General features: G+C 43.5%; 1 protein-coding gene across 1 annotated transcript in view; it reads left to right on the top strand.

Moving 5' to 3' along the window:
- znf385b (zinc finger protein 385B) overlaps positions 1-24798 on the top strand; it is a 160054-nt gene that overhangs the window by 129765 nt on the left and 5491 nt on the right. Inside the window, exon 5 of the mRNA XM_024389610.2 lies at positions 23262-23460. Within this exon, the coding sequence (XP_024245378.1) occupies positions 23262-23460 (199 nt within the window). The remainder of the gene's footprint in view (positions 1-23261; positions 23461-24798) is intronic.

The raw sequence follows: 24798 nt of genomic DNA on the forward strand, positions 1-24798 counted from the left end.
CTTTGTCTACACCCATTCAGCATTGTTCACACCCTCTTAAGCCTTATCCTCACCCATCTCTTTAAGGATTCACATGTGAGGCCATGTACTAAACTACCAAAGATTTCAGGACTAAAGGCTGGTTTATTGACAGTTGTCGCATCATGAACATTCTATTGTCATCCGACATCAAACTTGTCGTTGTCGTTATGAAAAAGTATAAACACAAAAACTACAGGCTGCATGACATCAGCAGCCTGGTGGTCCAAAATAGCATAACTGGTGTATTTTAACACCTATAAATCCACCCGTCAATCTAACAACCCAGGCAACTAAAATAAACTTTCGAAACAATGTTTTGGTACATTTCGAGCTTGTTAGCTAGCTAGTTCATATTAAGTTAGCTGGCTAGCCAGTTCAAATAATGACCATATCATATAGCTGACAACGTCTTTACTTTAGCTCATTTGTCTTCATTATTACAGAAAATAAACTCACAAGAGACTAGTCAAGGATAATATCTACCTTACCCGACACCCTAGACCCACTTCAATTTGCTTACCGCCCCAATAAATCCACAGACGATGGAATCGCCATCACACTGCACACTGCCCTATCCAATTTGGACAAGAGGAATACCTATGTAAGAATGCTGTTCATTGACTATAGCTCAGCATTCAACACCATAGTACCCTCCAAGCTCATCATTAAGCTTGAGGCCCTGGGTCTGAACCCTGCCCTGTGCAACCGCCCCCAGGTGGTGAAGGTAGGAAACAACTTCGCTGATCCTCAACACTGGGGCCCCACAAGGATGTTCACCCATGACTGCGTGGCCCTGGGAGTGTGGTGACAGGAAAATAACTTCTCACCCAATGTCAACAAAACAAAAGAGCTGATAGTGGACTTCAGGAAACAGCAGAGGGAGCACCCCCCTATCCACATTGACCGGACAGTAGTGGAGAAGGTGGAAGGTTTTAAGTTCCTCGGTGTGCACATCATGGACAAACTGAAATGGTCCATCCACACAGACAGTGTGGTGAAGAAGGTACAATAGCGCCTCTTCAACCTCAGGAGGCTGAAGAAATTTGACTTGGCCCCTAAAACCCTCACAAACTTTTACAGATGCACAATTGAAAGCATCCTGTCGGGCTGTATCACCACAACCGCAGGGCTCTTTAGAGTGTGGTGCGGTCTGCCCAACGCATCACCGGGGGCAAACTCCCTTCCCTCCAGTACACCTACAGTACCCGATGTCACAGGATGGCCCAAAAGATCATCAAAGACAACAACCACCCGAGCCACTGCCTGTTCACCCCGCTATCATCCAGAAGGCGAGGGCAGTACAGGTGCATCAAAGCTGGGACCGAGAGACTTCTATCTAAAGGCTTCTATCTCAAGGCCATCAGACTGTTAAATAGCCATCACTAGCACATTAGAGACTGCTGCCCTATATACATAACCTTGAAATCACTGGCCACTTTAATAATGGAACACAAGTCACTTTAAAAATGTTTACATATTTTGCATTACTCATCTCATATGTATACACTGTATTCTATCCTATTCTACTGTATCTTAGTCTATGCCGCTCTGATATAGCTCGCCCAAATATTTAAATATTCTTAATTCCATTCGTTCACTTTAGATTTGTGTGTATTGTGAAATTGTTAGATATTACTTATATGATATTACTGCACTGTTAGAGCTAGAAACACAAGCATTTCACATTAACATCTGCTAAACATGTGTATGTGACAAATACAGTGCCTTGCGAAAGTATTCGGCCCCCTTGAACTTTGCGACCTTTTGCCACATTTCAGGCTTCAAACATAAAGATATAAAACTGTATTTTTTTGTGAAGAATCAACAACAAGTGGGACACAATCATGAAGTGGAACGACATTTATTGGAAATTTCAAACTTTTTTAACAAATCAAAAACTGAAAAATTGGGCGTGCAAAATTATTCAGCCACTTTACTTTCAGTGCAGCAAACTCTCTCCAGAAGTTCAGTGAGGATCTCTGAATGATCCAATGTTGACCTAAATGACTAATGATGATAAATACAATCCACCTGTGTGTAATCAAGTCTCCGTATAAATGCACCTGCACTGTGATAGTCTCAGAGGTCCGTTAAAAGCGCAGAGAGCATCATGAAGAACAAGGAACACACCAGGCAGGTCCGAGATACTGTTGTGAAGAAGGGGGCTGAAGGGGGCTGAAAAAAATACAGTTTTATATCTTTATGTTTGAAGCCTGAAATGTGGCAAAAGGTCGCAAAGTTCAAGGGGGCCGAATACTTTCGCATGGCACTGTAAACATTCGATTTGATTTGAAGGCGAGCCAACTACCGGAAATAGCTTATGGTTGTGACTATGACGAAATTAAAACTTCTACCAGAGAATTTTAGAACTTGGACACTGTCTCGTTGACCTAACGTTATATCCTAATTTGACTTTGGTGCAGGTCATATTCTTCACATTACCGTCTCTGGTAAACACATACTATATTAAATAAAATCAAAGTTGATTTGTCACATGCACAGGATACAGAAGGTGTAGTGAAATGGTTACTTGCACAGTGTAGTATTTTGTTTAGACATATAACTGGCTAGCTAAACAATGAACCATAATCCCAACTCATAACGTTACTACCCTGCGTGAATCTGCAAGTAGCTAACCAACCAGGTTCAATGTTAGCTAGACTATAACCAGCAATGCAAATGGCTCTGAGATACGAATAATATTACTACACAGATCATACACGTAGCGTTAGCTAGCGAGCCAGCCAGCTGTCGTTAGCTAGCTAGCTAACAGTACGCTTTAACTTGAAATGAAAAATGAATTTCTGACAAAATTAGAAACTAATCACATCTGAAAATGTAGCTAGCTTGACTATCTTATCCGTATACATGATGGATACGTCTCCCTCTCTGTCACAGATGCCATGGTTGCCCTTAGTTTGAAGATGTAATCCGGACACAAGTGTTTTATACAACAGCCTTCTGTGTGTTCTCTTTTAGACTCCCTCTGCAAATTTGCAATCAAACACAATCATTTTCTCCATATCCTTAGCTATCATACTCTAATTCCACCTGGCATTCCACTGATTTCAAAACTCAGTCATCCAGAAAGTGGAGAGCAACACTTTTGCAGTTCTTCTACGTGATATCTTTCAAAAAAGCTGGGTTAGAAAGGATTACCTACACATACTGACCAGCTCATGTTTTAGACAGAAGCGTGCTACGTGGCAGACCAATCCAAACTCATCTTTCTGCATGTCCAGTCCATCCATTATGTCAGCCAATCATGTCTAGCCGGAAGGTTCCTGTCTTTTTCTGTGGCTAAACCAACTAGGCTCGTAGTTTAACAATTGTATTCATATTTACAGATGGCATACAAGTTTGTTATTAAAGCACATAAAAGTTAACATGTTCCAGAAGGCATTTCTGCTAAAAAACACATTTCGATAAATAAAAAGTTTACGTTCAAATGCAACTCCTGTGAAGTAGTGACATGCGACATATGCCTAGTTTCCTAAAACGAGTCACATGTATGTAGATATCTTTGTTAGAAAGAATACAATATTTACTCTGTAGTACCCAATAGGGAAAGTTTTGGAGACCAAATTGTACAGGTGGACTACTTTGTAGTATTTGGTGACAGACGAAACATTATAATATACTAACTATCCAGACCAATGGAGATATGGTTCTGGGTGCTGAGATTACCAACTGTGTGGCCAGTCTATTGTGGTCTGTTCTCCCCATAAGGAAGTGGTAATTACTTCCTGTATTGCTGTGTTGTTCTCTCTCTGCTGGCCTTTTGTGACAGACGAAACATTGTAATATACTAACTGTCCAGACCAAAGGAGATATGGTTCTGGGTGCTGAGATTACCAACTGTGTGGCCAGTCTATTGTGGTCTGTTTTCTCCCATAAGGAAGTGGTAATTACTTCCTGTGTTGCTGTGTTGTTCTCTCTCTGCTGGCCTTGATTAAGGCATTATAATAGGAGATAAATTATGTTGGGTTGGCAGAGAGCCCAGTCTGATACAGGGGTCCTACTGTGAAGAGTAATTGAGGAAAGATTTCTCCAATGGCACCCTATCCCCTATAAAGTACACTACTTTTGACCAGGGCCCATAGGGCTCTGGACAAAAGTAGTGCACTGGAATAGAGTACCATTTCAGACTCAGCTTTTTATCACCAGGGTTTGTTGTTTATCTTCTGTTGTGTTCTAGATCTAGATTGTAAACAAACAGGAACAATTGTTGGCACGTTCTTTCCATCACGATCCCTAAACCACTGAAAGCTCCTGGATGTTTGAGAAACACATACTCTAGCTAGACATAATCACATTGCTAGAGGGACTCAAGGTGTTCTTCCTCTCCCTCCCGTTGTTGTCCCCAGCTGGGTGTAATTGCTTGATTGTTATCGACTGTGAAACACTCCTTTTCCAACAGAGATGACTGTGGGAGATTAAAGTTGTGGCCACTTCTACTTATTTTCTTTCCCAGTACCAAGGAAGAGAGGAAAAAAGATTTAATTTGTCATGATAACGTAAAGCGTTCTGTTCTCAAGATAAGTATTAAAGAATGCTTTCAAGAGAAGCAAACCATCTCTCTCTTTCAGTCTGCCGCTCTCTCTCTATCTGCTCTCTCTCTGTCTGGAAGAGTTCACGGGGGGTGAAGCCTGAAATATCAAAGAAGTTGCTGCTAACAAATGTTTTTGATGCTAATCCTGGTTGCATGTATCCTCCGTATTGTGATCCATGCAGGGAGAAAGGCCTGTCTCTACCAGTCTCCTCTCTGTCTCTACCAGTCTCCTTCCTCTCCTCTCTGTTTGGAGACTGTCACAGTTGCATCCCAAATGGCACCCTATTCCATACACAGTGCACTACCTTTGACCAGAGCCCTATGCGCTCTATAGGCCCTGGTCAAAAGTAGGGCACTATATAGGGAAACGGGTGCCATTGTCTAAAGACTATCACAGTCACTCTGAAGCCACTCACCACCCCCTTAACATGAAGAGAAGGCCCTGTTGAAGTGTCAGAGAGATTTGGCCCTGTGTCACCAACCCTGACACATTTGATATTACATTCCTTCATCTTCTGTCAAACTCACACAACTCTCTATACTGTATAAATGCACGGCAGACCTGTTCTTGCTATTCTTTTGTTGGTCATAACACACAGAAATGATTTTTACGGCCCAGTACTCCAGGAGATATACGTCATCACACACTGGAGGAAATAGAAAGTGCTTTAAGTAAGCCTGGACTGTCTCGCTAATGGCACCCTATTCCTATGGGCCCTGGTCGAAAATAGTACACTATAAATGGAAAATGTTGCCATTTGTGACACTCACTTGGATTAGAAATCACTTGGATTAGAAAAAACTAAGTGGCTTAAAGGAAACATGATTACTCATAATGTATTTTACTTTGAGCATTATGCCCTCTTAGCACTGTCACTCTGGTGCTTGTCTGCCTTGTTGTTAATGCAGTGCAGGAAAGACATCCCACTGGGCCCAAACTGGTTAAATTTATGTTAGCATGCAAAGGTCAAAGGTCTGTGGAGATTTCACAATTGCTATAATAATGTGCAGAATCTAAAACAGCATTGATCCCTTACACTACGTACTTTTAATCTAATTTCAACTGCAATTTTGGTTATTTGGTTGTGTTATTAGGTGAAGCACGGTGATAACACATTAAGTTGTTGTATAAATACAAAATATCTGACATTGTATTTCCATTTGAACTTTGTTGTGCTTTTAAATGGTTCAAAGTGCAGTGATAACACTTCTTGCTGATGTGTTTTTAATTGGGTGAATAAAGGTTGAAATCTCATTGATCAACGTCTCAACCAAATATTACCTACATTTCCTGGTTGAAATTACGTGGTGTGTCCAGACAGGGCTCATTAAAGCACTGATGCCTTTCCATCCCCGTCCCCATCCTGCTGCTGCTGTGAATGTAAAACTGAAGACTGCTGTAGCTGCTGTGTGCCATCCAATTCAGGAGTCAGATGAGAGAGTGGAGAGGGAGGGAGGGGGAGGGAGGGAGGGAGGGAGGGAGGGAGGGAGGGAGGGAGGGAGGGAGGGAGGGAGGGAGGGAGGGAGGGAGGGAGGGAGGGAGGGAGGGAGGGAGGGAGGGAGGGGAGAGGACGCCTGTCGATCTTAGCACTCGCTTAATGAGATTCTAATGAAGTTTCAAGTGCTGAACAATTTCTTATAGAGGCTTTGTCTGCCGCTCAGGAGGAGCAATAGTCGGTGTCCCAAATGGCACTTTATTTCCTATAGTGTACTACTTTTGAATGGGCCGTGTCAAAAGTAGTGCATTATATAGTGAATAGAGTGCCACTTGGGACACAGACATACAAATAGAATGAGTGAACAGCTGTTAAATATACAATACTGTATACCGGAAGGCCTGTAGCTAGGTGACAGCACTGTAAGCATGGTAAGCACACCGCACTGCAAATAAAATGAGCTCACTAGATAACCGATCACCTTCTCCCGAGGATGTGACTAACAACCTAATAATAGATTTAGCTGCCCTCGAGATTTCTCACAGCAATGTGTGCTTATGTGGACAATGCCATAATCCCTGCTACTGAGTATATATGAGTAAAGTCATGATTAAAGATGAAGAGTAAACCAATCTGACAGTTTTTTTTATTGCTTAAATGGAAAGGAATTTAGAATTGCCTCCTTCTTTAAACCCAATTTATTCAAGATACATTATTGCCTTTGTGATAAGGGTAAATTGCACAACGTTTACAGTGTGGTAGCTATCTCTCTGATGTTGGATAGGCTTCAAGTGGAATGCCATTCTAATTTACAGTCTTGCAAGTTGCTACCATTTAAGCAATTTTTTTGACCCGGAGTACACGACTCAAAATTGGTTTTATTGCATTTCCATACCAGCATGGTTGGCCCTTATATATTGACTATGAAAGAGCATTCAAGTCAACGTCTGTGTTACTTAACATCCTCAATCAGAACCTTTTAACAGCCAGCAGTTTAGACCGTGTCCCAAATGGCACCCTATTCCCCACATAGTGCACCAACTACCATAGGGCCCTGGTCAAAAGTAGTAATCTTTATAGGGAATAGGGTGCCATTTGGGACAAATCCTTAGAGATTAATCATATTAGTTAAAACTTCTTAGGGCTGCAATCCCATTAACGTGATCGATATGACAACAGCCAGTGAAAGTGCAGGGCGCCAAATTCAAAACAACAGAAATCTCATCATTAAAATTCCTTATACCGTATTTTATACCGTTTTAAATGTAATCTTGTTGTTAATCCCACCACAGTGTCCGATTTCAAATAGGCTTTACAGCGAAAGCACCAGAAACAATTATGTTAGGTCACGACCAACTCACAGAAAAATTCAGCCATTTTTCCAGCCAAAGAGAGGAGTCACAAAAAGCACAAATAGAGATAAAATGAATCACTAACCTTTGATGATCTTCATCAGATGACACTCATAGGACTTCATGTTACACAATACATGTATGTTTTGTTTGATAAAGTTCATATTTATATAAATAAATCTCAGTATACATTGGCGCGTTACCTTCACTAGTTCCAAAAACATCTGGTGATATTGCAGAGAGCGATCTAGAAGAAAAAGAAACGCACACCTATTAAAATATTACAGAGAGCCACATCATTTTACAGAAGTACTCATTATAAATGTCGATAAATAAAATTGTTAGACATGGAAATATAGATATACCTCTCCTTAATGCAACCACTGTGTCAGATTTCAAAAAAACTTTACGGAAAAAGCAAACCATGCAATAATCTGAGACGGTGCTCAGAAAAAAAAGTCTGCCATGTTGGAGTCAACAGAAATCAGAAATAACATCATAAATATTCCCTTACCTTTGATGATCTTCATCAGAATGCACTCCCAGGAATCCCAGTTCCACATTAAATGTTTGATTTAGTTTGATAATGTCCATTATTTATGTCCAAGTAGCTACTTTTGTTAGGGCGTTTAGTACACAAATCCAAACGATCGTGCAGGTCCAGCCGAACTTCGGACGAAATCTTCAAAAAGTTATAGACCAACCTCAGATTTCCCACTTCCTGTTTGGATTTCTTCTCAGGTTTTTTGCCTGCCATATGAGTTATGTTATACTCATAGACATCATTCAAACAGTTTTAGAAACTTCAGAGTGTTTTCTATCCAATACTAATAATAATATGCATATACTAGCAACTGGGACTGAGGAGCAGGCCGTTTACTCTGGGCACCTCTGGGCACCTTTCATCCAAGCTACTCAATACTGCCCCTGCAGCCATAAGAAGTTAAAGGCTTCTGATTAATGCCTGTCCAGCAGTGGTTTATGTGCAGCCTCAATAAAATAAATGTCTCTATTTATAATGCATGAATCATGCTTCAGGCTAAACCCACAGGCAAACTAACAGGTCCATAAAATGTGTTTTTTTAATTAAAACTTAATCTCAGTTTATTCCCACTGTGAAAAAGAGCTTTTCGATGTGCTCTTTTGCAATATAAAAAAACTTTCACAGATGGCTATTGGCTACCAGACATACCAACTGCAATCATTCTCAAAGATCTTGATAAAATAACTCTCACGACATTCACCAGTATATTGCTCCAATGCCTATCCCCTTCCACTGTTATTTATTAAACTATCAGCTTTTTAACTCGTTGTTGAAGAATGTCGAGAGAGTGAGAGAGAGAGAGAGAGAGAGAGAGAGAGAGAGAGAGAGAGAGAGAGAGAGAGAGAGAGAGAGAGAGAGAGAGAGAGAGAGAGAGAGAGAGAGTGAGAGAGAGAGAGTGAGAGAGAGTGAGAGAGAGAGAGAGAGAGAGAGAGAGAGAGAGAGAGAGAGAGAGAATATCATCTGCCCTGTATGTTTGAAGTCAGGCCAATATTGGATTGATACAGCTCGGAGGGCTGCAGGCTCTATCCTCAACCATTTTGCGTTCAATTGAAGAGAGAGACATCTCATTCAGATGAAAGCAAAGCCAGCAGGCACTGAGAGGAAGCAAGCTTTTTCCTCAGAAGCCATGTCATTTTAGGTTAGCTGTGGTGTCAACACTCAGTGGCTGTGTGTATGTGTGTATGTGTGTGTGTGTGTGTGTGTGTGTGTGTGTGTGTGTGTGTGTGTGTGTGTGTGTGTGTGTGTGTGTGTGTGTGTGTGTGTGTGTGTGTGTGTGTGTGTGTGTGGTGTGCTCCGCAAGCACATGTTTGTGTGTAAGCTGTGTGCGCACACGCGCATGTGTCTATATATGATCCAGCTGAGCTAAGTTCCCTAGTTTGGAGGAAACTCCATGTGAACCATACCTGAGATGGCAGATATGATACAAACGCAAACACAACCTGCTTTCGTCAATAAAGCTTAATGATGTTGTAGTATGAGAAGTGTAGATAAGACTGAAAGGTCCTCAATGGCTTCATTAAAGTGGAGCTCTACTACACCCCTTAAAGTAGTTGTGCTCAAGTCAGGGTCTTTTTTGGAGAAGAAGGCTGATGTTTTACGTGTTCCTATCCAATAGCTTTTTCTCTTTTTTTTTCTTTGCGTTGTTCGTAACTTATTTTTCAACTTATTTTGTACATAAAGTTGCTGCTATCGTCTCTTATGACCGAAAATAATTTCTGGACATCAGAACTGTGATTAATCACCACGGACTGGCAGAATCCTTTTTTACCTTTAACAGCCCGATGAGCCCGACGTGAATGACATACTGCTTTTGCCAGGAACAGGCCCAGATCCCTGTCATGTGCATGAAGAGAAGGCGGAGAAAAAGGGTCTGGAGGGCAGGCTGCCTTCTGAGAATTCGTAGGCAATTGAATTAACCCCCACTGCCCTCCATTCTGCTAGCAAACTTGCAATCGTTGGAAAATAAAATCGATGATCTACGAGGAAGATTAAACTACCAAAGGAATATTCAAAACTGTAATATCTTATGCTTCACGGAGTCGTGGTTGAACGACGACATTATCAACATACAGCTGGCTGGTTATTATCTCTGTATCGGCAGGATAGAAGGTGAGGTAAGACAAGGGGTGGCGGACTATGTATTTTTGTAAATAACAGCTGATGCATGATATTTAAGGAAGTCTCAAGGTTTTGCTCACCTGAGGTAGAGTATCTCATGATAAGCTGTAGACCACACTATCTACCAAGAGAGTTTTAATCCGAATTATTCGTAGCTGTCTACATACCACCACAGAATGATGCTGGCACTAAGACCGTACTCAATGAGCTGTTTTCCACCATAAGCAAACAGTTTTATATCTTTATGTTTGAAGCCTGAAATGTGGCAAAAGGTCGCAAAGTTCAAGGGGGCCGAATACTTTCGCAAGGCACTGTATACCGGAAAACTGTGTGATCACGCTCTCCGCAGCCGACGTGAGTAAGACCTTTAAACAGGTCAACATTCACAAGGCCGCAGGGCCAGAAGGATTACCAGGACATGTTTCTGCGAGCATGTGCTGACCAACTGGCAAGTGTCTTTCCTGGCATTTTCAACCTCTCCCTGTCAGAGTCTGTAATATCAACATGTTTAAAGCAGACCACCATAGTCCCTGTGCCCAAGGCCACTAAGGTAACCTGCCTAAATGACTACTGACCAGTAGCACTCACGTCTGTAGCCATGAAGTGCTTTGAAAGGCTGGCCATGGCTCAATTCAACCCCATTATCCTAGAAACCCTAGATCCACTCCAAGTGGCATACCACCCTAACAGATCCACAGATGAAGCAATCTCTATTGCACTCAACAATGCCCTTTCCCACCTGGACAAAATGAACACATATGTGAGAATGCTATTCATTGACTACAGCTCAGCGTTCAACACCATAGTGCCCTCAAAGCTCATCAATAAGCTAAGGACCCTGTGACTAAACACCTCCCTCTGCAACTGGATCCTGGACTTCCTGACGGGCCGCCCCCAGGTGGTAAGGGTAGGTAACAACACATCCGCCACACTGATCCTCAGAGGGGCGTGCTCAGCCCCCTCCTGTACTCTCTGTTCACTCATGACTGCACGGCCAGGCACCAACACCATCGACTCCAACACCATCATTAAGTTTGCAGACGACACAACAGTGGTAGGCCTGATCATCGACAACGACGACACAGCCTATAGGGAGGAGGTCAGAGACCTCGTAGTGTGGTTCCAGGACAACAACCTCTCCCTCAACGTGATCAAGACTAAGGAGATGATTGTGGACTACAGGAAAAAGAGGACCGGGCACGCCCCCATTCTCATCGACGGGGCTGTTGTGGAGCAGGTTGAGAGCTTCAAGTTCCTTGGTGTCCACATCACCAAAAAACTAACATGGTCCAAGCACACCAATACAGTTGTAAAGAGGGCATGACAAAACCTATTCCCCCTCAGGAGACTGAAAAGATTTGGCATGGGTCCTCAGATCCTCAAAAGGTTCTACAGCTGCACCATTGAGAGCCTGGTATGGCAACTGCTCGGCTCGGCCTCTGACCGCAAGGCACTACAGAGGGTAGTGCGTACGGCCCAGTACATCACTGGGGCAAAGCTTCCTGTCATCCAGGACGTCTATACCAGGCAGTGTCAGAGGAAGCCGCTAAAAATTGTCAAAGACTCCAGCCACCCTAGTCATAGACTGTTCTCTCTGCTACCGCATGAGAAGCGATACAGGAAGCTTCAAAACAGAAACCCCCAATCACATGATTTCAAGTGAAATTTCACATGCAAAATCATGTGAAACATGTTTTCAAACACTTCACGTGTAGTTCCATGCTATCACATGCGTAGCTCCATGTAACTTCACATAAGATTAAGTGATCACATAAAACATTTTTTGGGGACAATTCACGTGATCACATGTAAAAAATGAATGAGGTTTTTCCATAGGGTTTTAATCAGCTATGATTAATATAGTGGCGTTTTCTTAACACTTAATAGGATGATCTTTGTTTTCTGGAGAAACATAGTAGATTAGAAGAAGACCCAAAGGTCAGGCCATTCCAGATTAACCCTGTCTTTAAAACAAAACTTTCCATGTTAACTAGGCCACAACACATCTGCCCCTCAATTAGCCTCAACAGGAGTGGGAATAAAACAAACACAACAAAAATATATCAGCACAAAGAGAATTTGTAGAAATCGTGGCAGTTTTATTTATTCAACCAGTATCCAAGTTTCAAGTTTATTTGTCATGTGTAATAAATATTCACTTGAGCTCTCATGATAATGCTATTTCCAGATTAGCTGCTATTAAAGGTTCCAGTTAACGAGGCCACAACACCACACAAAACACATCTGCCGGCCTTCTCTAGTGGCCTCACTAAGAGTGGAAAGGAAAACAGCTATAATACCATAACACACTGCAATAGTATTTCCTATAAACTTAGAAATCATGGCACATTCTTTTTTAAATTAACTTTTATCTAGTCTATTTAGTTTGATTTTATATTTAATTAGTCAACCAGTAACAGTTCTTGGGTAACCAATGCGTGTTTAGATTCCGTGAGATTTCCACCATGAGAATGCCGTCTGCAAGGTCTAATTTTACAGTATCTACAATGAAAGCTTTTGGGAAGGACCAGGGCACCAGGGTGAGGTTACATGCACTGAGACTGTGACTGTGGTGAACTTAGAGACTAAGGAACTAGTTGTGACAGCCTGCGTGAAAACACAGACCATGTATAAAGCATAATTGTCTGATTCATCTTAGTGATTCAGCTACATATGTGCATGCACACGCATGCACGTACTGTACGCACTGCAGTACAGGAGAGTGTCACAAGAATGCTTGCTCTTGAAAGATATAGAGAGAAAGAGAGAGAGAGAGAGACAGAGACAGAGAGCGAGAGAGAGGCAGAGAGAGAGAAACAGAGAAAGAAAGAGAGAGGGATACAGAGAGTGTATTTCAAAAGCATTTGTCCAACTCCATTCACAAGACTGGCACTTGGCCTTCCAGCTTTAAATGTCTCTATAAATTCTCTCTGCTAGTCCACAGAGTGCTGACATAATGCATACCTACGGTGTCTGTAATGGAGAACAAATGCAAACACTACTCAGTATGGCCTAAAGACAGCTTGTAACAGTGTGCCAATGTGTTTCTATTGTACACAGTGCTTAACTTGGGATGAAAGAAGTGCAGGAGCTGTCTTTTTCCAAGTCGGTCCATTAGACTATGTTCACAGATATTCACAAATTACATTATGCTATAGACACATCTGATTATTCACTGTTAAGGGTTTATACACATTTTCCATGACTTCTCCATGACTTTTAACCAAATTTGAATGAGTATTATTATAGCCTACATGAAAAACTAAGCATTATTGACACTGGAAGGCTGCTGTGTCTGATCCCATGTACCTACCATCTCTTGCCGTTGTGCCCTTGACCAAGGCACTTAACCCCCCACAAAGTAGAACTGTTCTGTGGTCAATCCCCCATCTGGAGAGCTCCTGGATGTGCAGGCTTTTAATCCAGCCCTGAAACACCCAAGTCTGCTTAACAAGGTCCTGTTGAGCAGCTGATGTTTAGGCTACGATTTGGTTAGACCAGGCATTGAACAAAAGCCTGCAAACCCATGCAGTAGCTATCCTGGAGGATGGTAAAAAACATTGCAACATTACAACCAAATACTTGTCTTTATAAAATGATTCCCTCAATCAATGAATCAGGGATCAAATGGATAAGGTAGGCTACTTCAAAGCAAGATATCTAACTAGACATGTTTTTATTCACAATACTGTATATACAAAAGTAGGAAGACACCTCTTCAAATTAGATTCGGCTATTTCAGCCACACCTGTTGCTGACAGGCGTATAAAATCGAGCACACAGCCATGCAATCTCCATAGACAAACATTGCCAGTTGAATGGCCTTACTGAAGAGCTCAGTGACTTTCAATGTGGCACCGTCATAGGATGCCACCTTTCCAACAAGTCAGTTTGTCAAATTTCTGAACCTGTTAGAACCTGCCCCGGTCAACTGTAAGTGCTGTTATTGTGAAGTGGAGATGTCTAGGAGCAACAATGGCTCACCCGCGAAGCGGCCACAAAAGCTCACAGAACGGGATCACTGTGGGTTTCCATGGCCGATTAGTCACACACAACCCTAAGATCACCATGTGCAATGCCAAGCGTCAGCTAGTGGTGTAAATCTTGCCGCCATTGGACTCTGGAGCGGTGGAAATGCGTTCTCTGGAGTGATGAATCACATTTCACCATCTGGCAGTCCGATGGATGAATCTGGGTTTGGCGGATGCCAGGAGAAGGCTATATGCCGCCCCAATGCATATTACCAACTGTAAAGGTTGGTGGAGGAGGAATAATGGTCTGGGGCTGTTTGTCATGGGCTAGGCCCCTTAGTTTCAGTGAAGGGAACAGTGACTGTTCTGTGCTTCCAACTTTGTGGCAACAGTTTGGGGAAGGCCCTTCCTGTTTCAGCATGACAATGCCCCTGTGCACAAAGCGAGGTCCATACAGAAATGGTTTGTCAAGATTGGTGTGGAAGAACTTGACTAGCCTGCACAGAGCCCTGACCTCAACCCCATCAAACACCTTTGGGATGAATTGGAACGCCGACTGCGAGCCATGCTTAATCACTTAACATCAGTGCCCGACCTCACTAATGCTTTTGTGACTGAATGGCAGCAAGTCCCCACAGCAATGTTCCAACATCTAGTGGAAAGCTTTCCCAGAAGAGTGGAGGCTGTTATAGCAGCACAGGGGGGACCAAATCGATAGTAATACCCATGAATTGAGGCGGAGACCGTGCAAGCGGCGACAAAGGCGGAGACGTCAGGAACCATGGTAGGCCACCAAAAGCGTTGTCGCACAAAAGCCAGGGTCCGCCGTTAGCCCGGGTGGCAGGCAAGCCTGGAGGAGTGGGCCCACTCCAGGACCACGGAGCGGACAGCGTCAGGCATGAACATGGATCCCAGCCGGTAGGATAGAGGAAGAAGTTGAACCGGGTGAACAGTAAGGCCCACCTAACCTGTCTGGAATTGAGGCACTTGGCAGTGCGGAGATATTCCAGGTTCTTGTGGTCGGTCCACATGATGAATGCATGTTCCGCCTCCTCCAGCTAGTGCCTCCACTCCTCCAACGCCATCTTCACCGTGAGCAGCTCATGATTCCCCACATCGCAGTTCCTCTCTGTGGCGTTGAGTCGGTGGGAGAAGAATGTGCCGGGATGCAGCTTGAGGTCCAGGGCAGACCGCTGGGACAGGACAGCTCCCACTCTAACATCAAAATCATCGGCCTCCACCATGAACTGGCGGCACGGGTCAGGATGAACCAAGATGGGAGCTGTGGTGAAGTGGTGTTTAAGATCCAGGAATGCCCGATCAGCAGCTGGAGACCACATGAACGGAACCTTGGGTGAGGTGAGTGCAGACAGGGGGAAGTTGGCGAAGCCCAGGAACCACTGCAGCTGGACTCCAGGCGTGGGCTGGGGGCAATCCAACACCGCACTCACCTTCCCTGGATTGGATCCATCTGTACGCTCCCTGCAGCGATGATTTATCCCAGAAGACAAGGATGTCATTGAGTTAGACGAAAACGAACCGTACATGTAGCAGAGAACATCATTAACCAGAGCCTGGAACATAGCAGGGTAAGGCTAAAGGGCATGACAAGGTACTCGTGGTGGCCACTGGCCATGTTGAAGGCAGTCTTCCACTCGTCCCCCTCCCGTATCCGCACCAGGTGGTAGGCATTCCGTAGGTCCAGCTTGGAGAACATGGTGGGCCCCTGGAGCGGCTCGAAGGCCGAGGAGGTGAGGTAGAGGGTAGCGTTTTTTCACTGTGATGTCATTGAGACCTCGGTAGTCAATGCAAGGGTGCAGGGTTTTGTCCTTCTTCTCCACAAAGAAGAACCCTGCGCGGCGGGGGAGGCAGTAAGACGGATGAACCCAGGAGCTAGGGAGTCTCCATAGCCTTGGTCTCCGGACCCAACAGAGAGTACAGTCGTCCCCAGGGTGGAGTGGTGCCTAGAAGAATACCAATCCTGCAGTCACAGGGTCAGTGCGGTGACAGCAAAGTGGCCCGGGCCTTACTGAACACCTCCCGGAGGTCCTGGTACTCCACGGGAATGGCGGAGAGGTCCGGGGAAACCTCCGAGGCCCCAGGAAGAAGTCCCGGAACAGCCTGCGCTGACTTCAGGCAGTGGGCGTGGGGATTGTGTCGCTGGAGCCTGGAGAATCCCAATACCACGGGAACCCGAGGAGACTTAATGAGCAGGAACTGGATCATCTCGCTGCTGCCTAGTAGACAACCCACGGAATTGCTCCAGCAATGTGTTCAATGCTTGGTCATGACGCAACTCCTCGTGCCTTCCAATGATGGCTTCTTGGAAGGCGAGGGCTTTGCGGATCTGGTCCGAGTCTGCTGAGCCAGTCATGGTCAGTTCGTACCATCACGGTTTAAGGTAAGACCCAGATGCAGACAGTGTCGAAGAAACAAAGTTTAATAACAAAACAGGGGCAGGCAAACGACAGGTCAAGGCAGGCAGTGGTCATTAATCCAGAGAGGGTGTAAAGGGTCCAGAATTGCAGGCAGTCTCAGGGTCAGAGAAGGCAGGGTTCAATAATCCATTACGGTGGGGTAAAGTACAAAATGTCAGGCAGTCTCAGGGCAGGCAGAATGGTCAAAACCTGGAAGGACTAGAAAACAGGAGCAAGAAACAGGCAGGAGCAGGAAATCAAACGCTGGTAGGTTTTTATTAACAAAATAAACTGGCAGCAGACAAACAGAGAACACAGGTATAAATACACAGGAGATAATGGGGAAGATGGGCAACACCTGGAGGGGGGTGGAGACAAGCACAAAGACAGGTGAAACAGATCAGGGTGTGACACCTATACCATTATTCCTCCTCCACCAAACTTTACAGTTGGTACTCTCCATTGGGGCAGGTTGTGTTCTCCTGGCATCTGCCAAAACCAGATTCATCCGTCGGACTGCCACATGGTGAAGCGTGATTCATCACTATAGGGAACGCATTTTCAGTGCTCCAGAGTCCAATGACGTGTGTGACTGCTCGGCCATGGAAACCCATTTCATGAAGCTCCCAACGAACAGTTATTGTGCTGACATTGCGTCCAGAGGCAGTTTGGAAGTCGGTAATGAGTGTTGCAACCGAGGACAGATGATTTTTAGATGCTACGCGCTTCAGCACTCGGCGGTCCCGAGTGCTGAAGTTTCTTTGAGCTTGTGTGGCCTACCACTTTGCGGATGAGCCATTGTTGCTGCTAAACATTAACACTTCACAATAACAGCACTTACAGTTGACCAGGCAGCTGTAGCAGGGCAGACATTTTACAAACTAAATTGTTGGAAAGGTGGCATCCTGTGATGGTGCCACATTGAAAGTCACTGAGCTCTTTCAGTAAGGCCATTCTACTCCCAATCCCAATGTTTGTCTATGGAGATTGCATGGCTGTTTTCTCGATTTTATACACCTGTCAGCAACAGGTGTAGCTGAAATAGCCAAATCCAATTATTTGAAGGGGTCTCCACATACTTTTGTATATATAGTGTTTTTGACCTCAGGTATGGAGTAATACAGAAATAGAATTGACAACAAAAACAACTAATCAAATCAAATCAAATACAATTGCGTTTGTCACATGCGCCGAATACAACCTTACAGTGAAATGCTTACTTACAAGCCCTTAACCAACAATGCATTAAGAAGTTAAGAAAAAAATTATAAGTGTTTAAGTATAAAATAGATCAATAGAAAATAAAAGTAACAAATAATTAAACAGCAACAGTAAAATAACAAGCGTGGCTATATACAGGGAGTACCGTACAGAGTCAGGGAGTACAGGGAGTACAGGGAGTACCGTACAGAGGGGGCAATTGAGGTAATTGAGGTTATATGTACATGTAGGTAGAGTTAAAGGGACTATGCATAGATAATAAACAGAGAGTATCAGCAGTGTAAAAGAGGGTCTGGGTAGCCCTTTGATTAGCTGTTCAGGAGTCTTATGGCTTGGGGTAGAAGCTGTTAAGAAGCTTTTTGGACCTTGACTTGGCGCTCCGGTACCGCTTGTCGTGCGTAGCAGAGAGAACAGTCTATGACTAGGGTGGCTGGAGTCTTTGACAATTTGTAGGGCCTTCCTCTGACACCGGCTGATACTGTAGAAACAGAAAGGCGTCTACACTATTATTGTATGTAATAATACTTTTTCTAGTGTGTCCTCACTCTAATCAGGAATTAATTAATTGACAACTACACCTACTGTAAGTAACATAAAAGTTTACTTGTTCACTGCATCTGCAACATATTGGCCTTTTTCTTCAGTGTTCTCCCTTCTATCAGGAATTTTATTTTATTTATTTCACCTTTATTTAACCAGGTAGGCTAGTTGAGAACAAGTTCTCATTTACAACTGCGACCTGGCCAAGATAAAGCATAGCAGTGTGAGCAGACAACACAGAGTTACACATGGAATAAACAATTAACAAGTCAATAACACAGTAGAAAACAAAGGGGGAGTCTATATACAATGTGTGCAAAAGGCATGAGGAGGTAGACGAATAGTTACAATTTTGCAGATTAACACTGGAGTGATAAATGATCAGATGGTCATGTACAGGTAGAGATATTGGTGTGCAAAAGAGCAGAAAAGTAAATAAATAAAAACAGTATGGGGATGAGGTAGGTGAAAATGGGTGGGCTATTTACCAATAGACTATGTACAGCTGCAGCGATCGGTTAGCTGCTCAGATAGCTGATGTTTGAAGTTGGTGAGGGAGATAAAAGTCTCCACCTTCAGCGATTTTTGCAATTCGTTCCAGTCACAGGCAGCAGAGTACTGGAACGAAAGGCGGCCAAATGAGGTGTTGGCTTTAGGGATGATCAGTGAGATACACCTGCTGGAGCGCGTGCTATTGATGGGTGTTGCTATCGTGACCAGTGAACTGAGATAAGGCGGAGCTTTACCTAGCATGGACTTGTAGATGACCTGGAGCCAGTGGATCTGGCGACTCATATGTAGCGAGGGCCAGCCGACTAGAGCATACAAGTCGCAGTGGTGGGTGGTATAAGGTGCTTTAGTGACAAAACGGATGGCACTGTGATATACTGCATCCAGTTTGCTGAGTAGAGTGTTGGAAGCCATTTTGTAGATGACATCGCCGAAGTCGAGGATTGGTAGGATAGTCAGTGTTACTAGGGTAAGCTTGGCGGCGTGAGTGAAGGAGGCTTTGTTGCGGAATAGAAAGCCGACTCTTGATTTGATTTTTGATTGGAGATGTTTGATATGAGTCTGGAAGGAGAGTTTGCAGTCTAGCCAGACACCTAGGTACTTATAGATGTCCACATATTCAAGGTCGGAACCATCCAGGGTGGTGATGCTAGTCGGGCATGCGGGTGCAGGCAGCGATCGGTTGAAAAGCATGCATTTGGTTTTACTAGCGTTTAAGAGCAGTTGGAGGCCACGGAAGGAGTGTTGTATGGCATTGAAGCTTGTTTGGAGGTTAGATAGCACAGTGTCCATTGACGGGCCGAAAGTATATAGAATGGTGTCGTCTGCGTAGAGGTGGATCATAGAATCGCCCGCAGCAAGAGCAACATCATTGATATACACAGAGAAAAGAGTCGGCCCGAGAATTGAACCCTGTGGCACCCCCATAGAGACAGCCAGAGGACCGGACAGCATGCCCTCCGATTTGACACACTGAACTCTGTCTGCAAAGTAATTGGTGAACCAGGCAAGGCAGTCATCCGAAAAACCGAGGCTACTGAGTCTGCCGATGAGAATATGGTGATTGACAGAGTCGAAAGCCTTGGCAAGGTCGATGAAGACGGCTGCACAGTACTGTCTTTTATCGATGGCGGTTATGATATCGTTTAGTACCTTGAGTGTGGCTGAGGTGCACCCGTGACCGGCTCGGAAGCCAGATTGCACAGCGGAGAAGGTACGGTGGGATTCGAGATGGTCAGTGACCTGTTTGTTGACTTGGCTTTCGAAGACCTTAGATAGGTTAGGCAGGATGGATATAGGTCTGTAACAGTTTGGGTCCAGGGTGTCTCCCCCTTTGAAGAGGGGGATGACTGCGGCAGCTTTCCAATCCTTGGGGATCTCAGACGATATGAAAGAGAGGTTGAACAGGCTGGTAATAGGGGTTGCGACAATGGCGGCGGATAGTTTCAGAAATAGGGGGTCCAGATTGTCAAGCACAGCTGATTTGTACGGGTCCAGGTTTTGAGTTTGAGTCCAGGTTTTGAGCACATCCCATCATTGAAAATAAGAATTTGTTCTTAACTGACTTGCCTAGTTAAATAAATGTAAAATAAAAATCATTTTCAACTTGTGTGTTGCTTTACCATGCAGTAGTACAAACGGAAGTACACACAGGACTCCAACTAGCTAGCTTTTAGCTAGTTGAAAAGCAAAGCACATGTGTGTTAAGTACAGAAAATGCATATTTACCCGCCCACAATACCCACTGTAGTGTGCGTGGATTGCAAGTATGTCAATATGGCTACCTACTACTGTTAGCTTGTCAGATAGCCATGAAGAATTGTTAGCTAGCTAGCTACCAGTGAAGAATTGACATCTACCTTGCATAACATTCGTTTTTTGGTCATTTTTGTCTGTTAAACTAGCTGGCTAGGTAGATTATTACGATTCACATATACAGTTGAAGTCGGAAGTTTACATACACCTTAGCAAAATACATGTAAACTCAGTTTTTCACAATTCCTGATATTTAATCCGAGTAAAAATTCCCTGTCTTAGGTCAATTAGGATCACCACTTTATTTTAAAAATGTGAAATGTCAGAATAACAGTAGAGAAAATGATTTATTTCAGCTTTTATTTCTTTCATCAGATTCCCAGTGGGTCAGAAGTTTACATACACTCAATTAGTATTTGGTAGCATTGCCTTTAAATTGTTTAACTTGGGTCAAACGTTTCAGGTAGCCTTCCACAAGCTTCCCACAATAAGTTGGGTGAATATTGGCCCATTCCTCCTGACAGAGCTGGTGTAACTGAGTCTGTAGGCCTCCTTGCTCGCACACGCTTTTTCAGTTCTGCACACAAATCTTCTATGGGATTGAGGTCAGGGCTTTGTGATGGCCACTCCTATACCTTGACTTTGTTGTTCTTAAGCCATTTTGCCACAACTTTGGAAGTACCAACGTACGTTCATCTCTAGGAGACAGAACACATCTCCTTCCTGAGCGGTATGACGGCTGCGTGGTCCCTTGGTGTTTATACTTGCGTACTATTTTTTGTACAGAAGAATGTGGTACCTTCAGGCGTTTGGAAATTGCTCCCAAGGATGAACCATTTTTTTTTCTGATGTCTTGGCTGATTTATTTTAATTTTCCCATGATGTCAAGCAGAGGCACTGAATTTGAAGGTAGGCCTTGAAATACATTCACAGGTACACCTCCAATTGACTCAAATTATGTCAATTAGCCTATCAGAAGCTTCTAAAGCCATAACATAATTTTCTGGAATTTTCCAAGCTGTTTAAAGGCACAGTCAATTTAGTGTATGTAAAATTCTGACCCACTGGAATTGTGATACAGTGAAGTATAAGTGAAATAATCTGTCTGTAAACAACTGTTGGAAAAATTACTTGTGTGATACACAAAGTAGATATCCTAACCGACTTGCCAAAACTATAGTTTGTTAACAATACATTTGTGGAGTTGTTGAAAAACAAGTTTTAATGACTCCAACCTAAGCCTATGTAAACTTCCGACTTCAATTGTAACTAGCAGATAATTATGAAATTAAACTTTTTCTTTGTGTATATCTTGTTTTGTTTCTATTGCCATTGTCTTGGCGGGAATGAGGTTCAGTGAATGGGGAGGTGCAGAGTGAGGTTATACCGTAGGGAAAGTGCGAGTGCTTCTCAATTGTAATGTTTTATCCGTTCTCCACACTCTCGTCCTCACAAGAACGTACTCTAGAGAACATCCTCAGAGAATGCACTCGGAGAATGAGTGTGGAGCACGGTAGTATACATATTGGGGAAAACCCACTGTCTCATTTAATCTATGACAGAGAAAACATTCTTGATTTTCCATTTTCTCTGGTGTTTCATCTGACTGGTTGTCTCATGGCAATATGGGTGAGTCATCTTGTCTGTATTCCAAATATCATCCTATTTCCTATTAAGGGCACAATTGTTTAACCAGGGCACATAGTGCTCTATTCAAAAGTAATGCACTATATAAGGAATAGGGTGGCAATTGGGATGCAACCCTTGAGTCACAGATATAATCTCATGTCACTAATGACTCATGTGTCCTCAGATCAGTGACTTTTTCTAAAGATTTCTCACTCCAGGATTGGAGGTTCTGAGTTTCCATGGATACCTAGATGTTTTCTGTAAATGTTATAGCCACGGGGATATCTTCACTTCAGTTTGCTCCTCAATTAATACACCTTTCCATAGCAGCATGGTTTATGTGTGTGATGAAGAGGACCACAAACCTTTAAAGGTAAAAAAGACAGGAATGTTCCACCTCAGAGAAGAGGACCATGGTTCAATATGAATTACTTCTAATGATTGTATGTGCAAGGACAGGATGTGGGAAACAAGATTGGTAAAATATAGCTATTAACCTATAGCGACTTAATGCAACAGACCACCTTGAGGTGAGGTGATATCCCATTCCACTCAACTCCTAAATCAACATAAAGATTTGCTGAGTGTGTTGTAGTCATTTTCCCCATATATCCAGCATATAGAGTGTACAATCAAACCAATTTAAAACTATCAGTCTCCAAAATGCTCTTTGCTCACTCACTAGAATCCATTTCTTGTTCATTTTTCTTATCATGAATTATTTTGTCTAAAGCCCTCTCTCGCGCTTTTTTTCTCTCTCTTTTTCACTCTTTCTCTCTCTCTCTCTCTCTCACACACACACACACACACACACACACACACACACACACACACACACACACCCTACTTCTTCCCATTGGCCATATGAAAATCCTAACATCCTGATCCACCCTAACATCCTGATCCAATCAAACATCTCTCTAATTTTCCCTCTGATTGGGCCTATCTATTGAAAGCTGTGATTGAAGTGTGTATGTGTGAGTGTGTGTGTGTGTGTGTGTGTGTGTGTGTGTGTGTGTGTGTGTGTGTGTGTGTGTGTGTGTGTGTGTGTGTGTGTGTGTGTGTGTGTGTGTGTGTGTGTGTGTGTGTGTGTGTGTTTTTGTCCTATGTGATGCGATGTGATTGCAGTCCATGACTGAGACCTGTTGTGTGAGAAAGTACCTGATTGCATGGTTCATTTGTTCTCCCTCTGCAGAGCCAAGCCGAGGCGCACTACAAAGGCAGTAAACATGCCAAGAAGCTCAAAGCACAGGAGAACACCAAGAATAAGCCGCCTAAGAGTTCCCTTCCTCCTCCTCCACTTCCTCCTCCCCTGGACAGTGCTAAGACAATCACATCCACAACCTCCACCACCTTGACCAGCAATGTCACGGGTAGCAACTCTGACCAACCAGGTATGTGGAAACTTTAGCTCTTGTGTGTCATCCATTCCTCTCCATGCTCTAGCCTTGAGTGTTGTCTTGTGTCATTGCATGCTTTGTGCGGTGTGTGTGTGTGCGTGCGTGTGCGTGCATGTGTGTGTGTGTGTGTGTGTGTGTGTGTGTGTGTGTGTGTGTGTGTGTGTGTGTGTGTGTGTGTGTGTGTGTGTGTGTGTGTGTGTGTGTGTGCGTGCGTGTGTGCATGCACGTGTGTGTGAATGTGCATGCACGCTTGTGCATGCGTGTACTGTATGTGTCTTTGGAATAACTGTTTTTCTCATTAAATTAACTCTGACAAATGCCTTAACCAATTGAATGACTCATTAACAGGCATTAGTGTAACAAGTGCCATGCTCATTGCCATGCATTTCAACCAGTTTTGCTCACTGGGATAAAGTAGTTAAACCACATCCATTTTTTTTTCATTGAATAATTCTAAGTTTCTTTGTGGGAGTAGCCTATAGGAGAAAGACGATAATATCTAATATCTATCATGTATAGATGAATACTGTCAGAATAGACCACATGCATGTGTTACCAACCAAGGCAGAAAAGAAAGCTTCAAATCTAAACCAATATGTTGTAAAATGTACATTTCCACTAATTTCTGTTGGATCTTGATATTTTTTTAAGTCACACTGTCTGGCCTCACATCAGGGGAGAGCCCATTAGGAGCTACTTAGTATTTTATTAGGATCCCCATTAGATGTTGCCAAGGCAGCATCTACTCTTCCTGGGGTCCAAACTGCAGGTAAGAGGGTTTCAGGGTCTGCATCCCAAATGGAACCCTATTCCCTATATAGTGCACTACTATTGAGCAGGGCCCATATGACCCTGTTCAAAAGTAGTGGGATAGGGTACCATTTGGACCACAGACAGAAAGTCACTCCTCAGCCCTCTTCAGAGATTAGGTTCAAGTTCTGTAATGATCCAGAGCTAGTGATACTACTCCTTAGTATTCTGTGACTGTGTCCCAAATGGCACCCTATTCCCCGTTTAGTGCACTACTTATGACAAGAGCTCTAGGTATTTTTTATAAGGAATAGGGTGCCATGTGGGACACAGCCAGTGTCTTTTCACAGAGTCACATCCAATGACTGTTAGTCGGAGTCACAGACTGCCTAGCTGGATGTTTGTTATTTTTCAGACATTCCTGACCCTGTGACCAGAAACAAGCTACATACTATAGGCAGGACCAAAACAAGTGATCTAATGATTCTGTCTCTTCCCAGAAAAATCAGCAGAGCTGGGATGTTTGTGTCCCCCATATACATAACATACTATTGATTGCAAGAATGTTGTATAATAATTTAA

Source organism: Oncorhynchus tshawytscha, linkage group LG26 (genome assembly GCF_018296145.1).
Source record: "Oncorhynchus tshawytscha isolate Ot180627B linkage group LG26, Otsh_v2.0, whole genome shotgun sequence".
Lineage (NCBI taxonomy): Eukaryota > Metazoa > Chordata > Actinopteri > Salmoniformes > Salmonidae > Oncorhynchus > Oncorhynchus tshawytscha.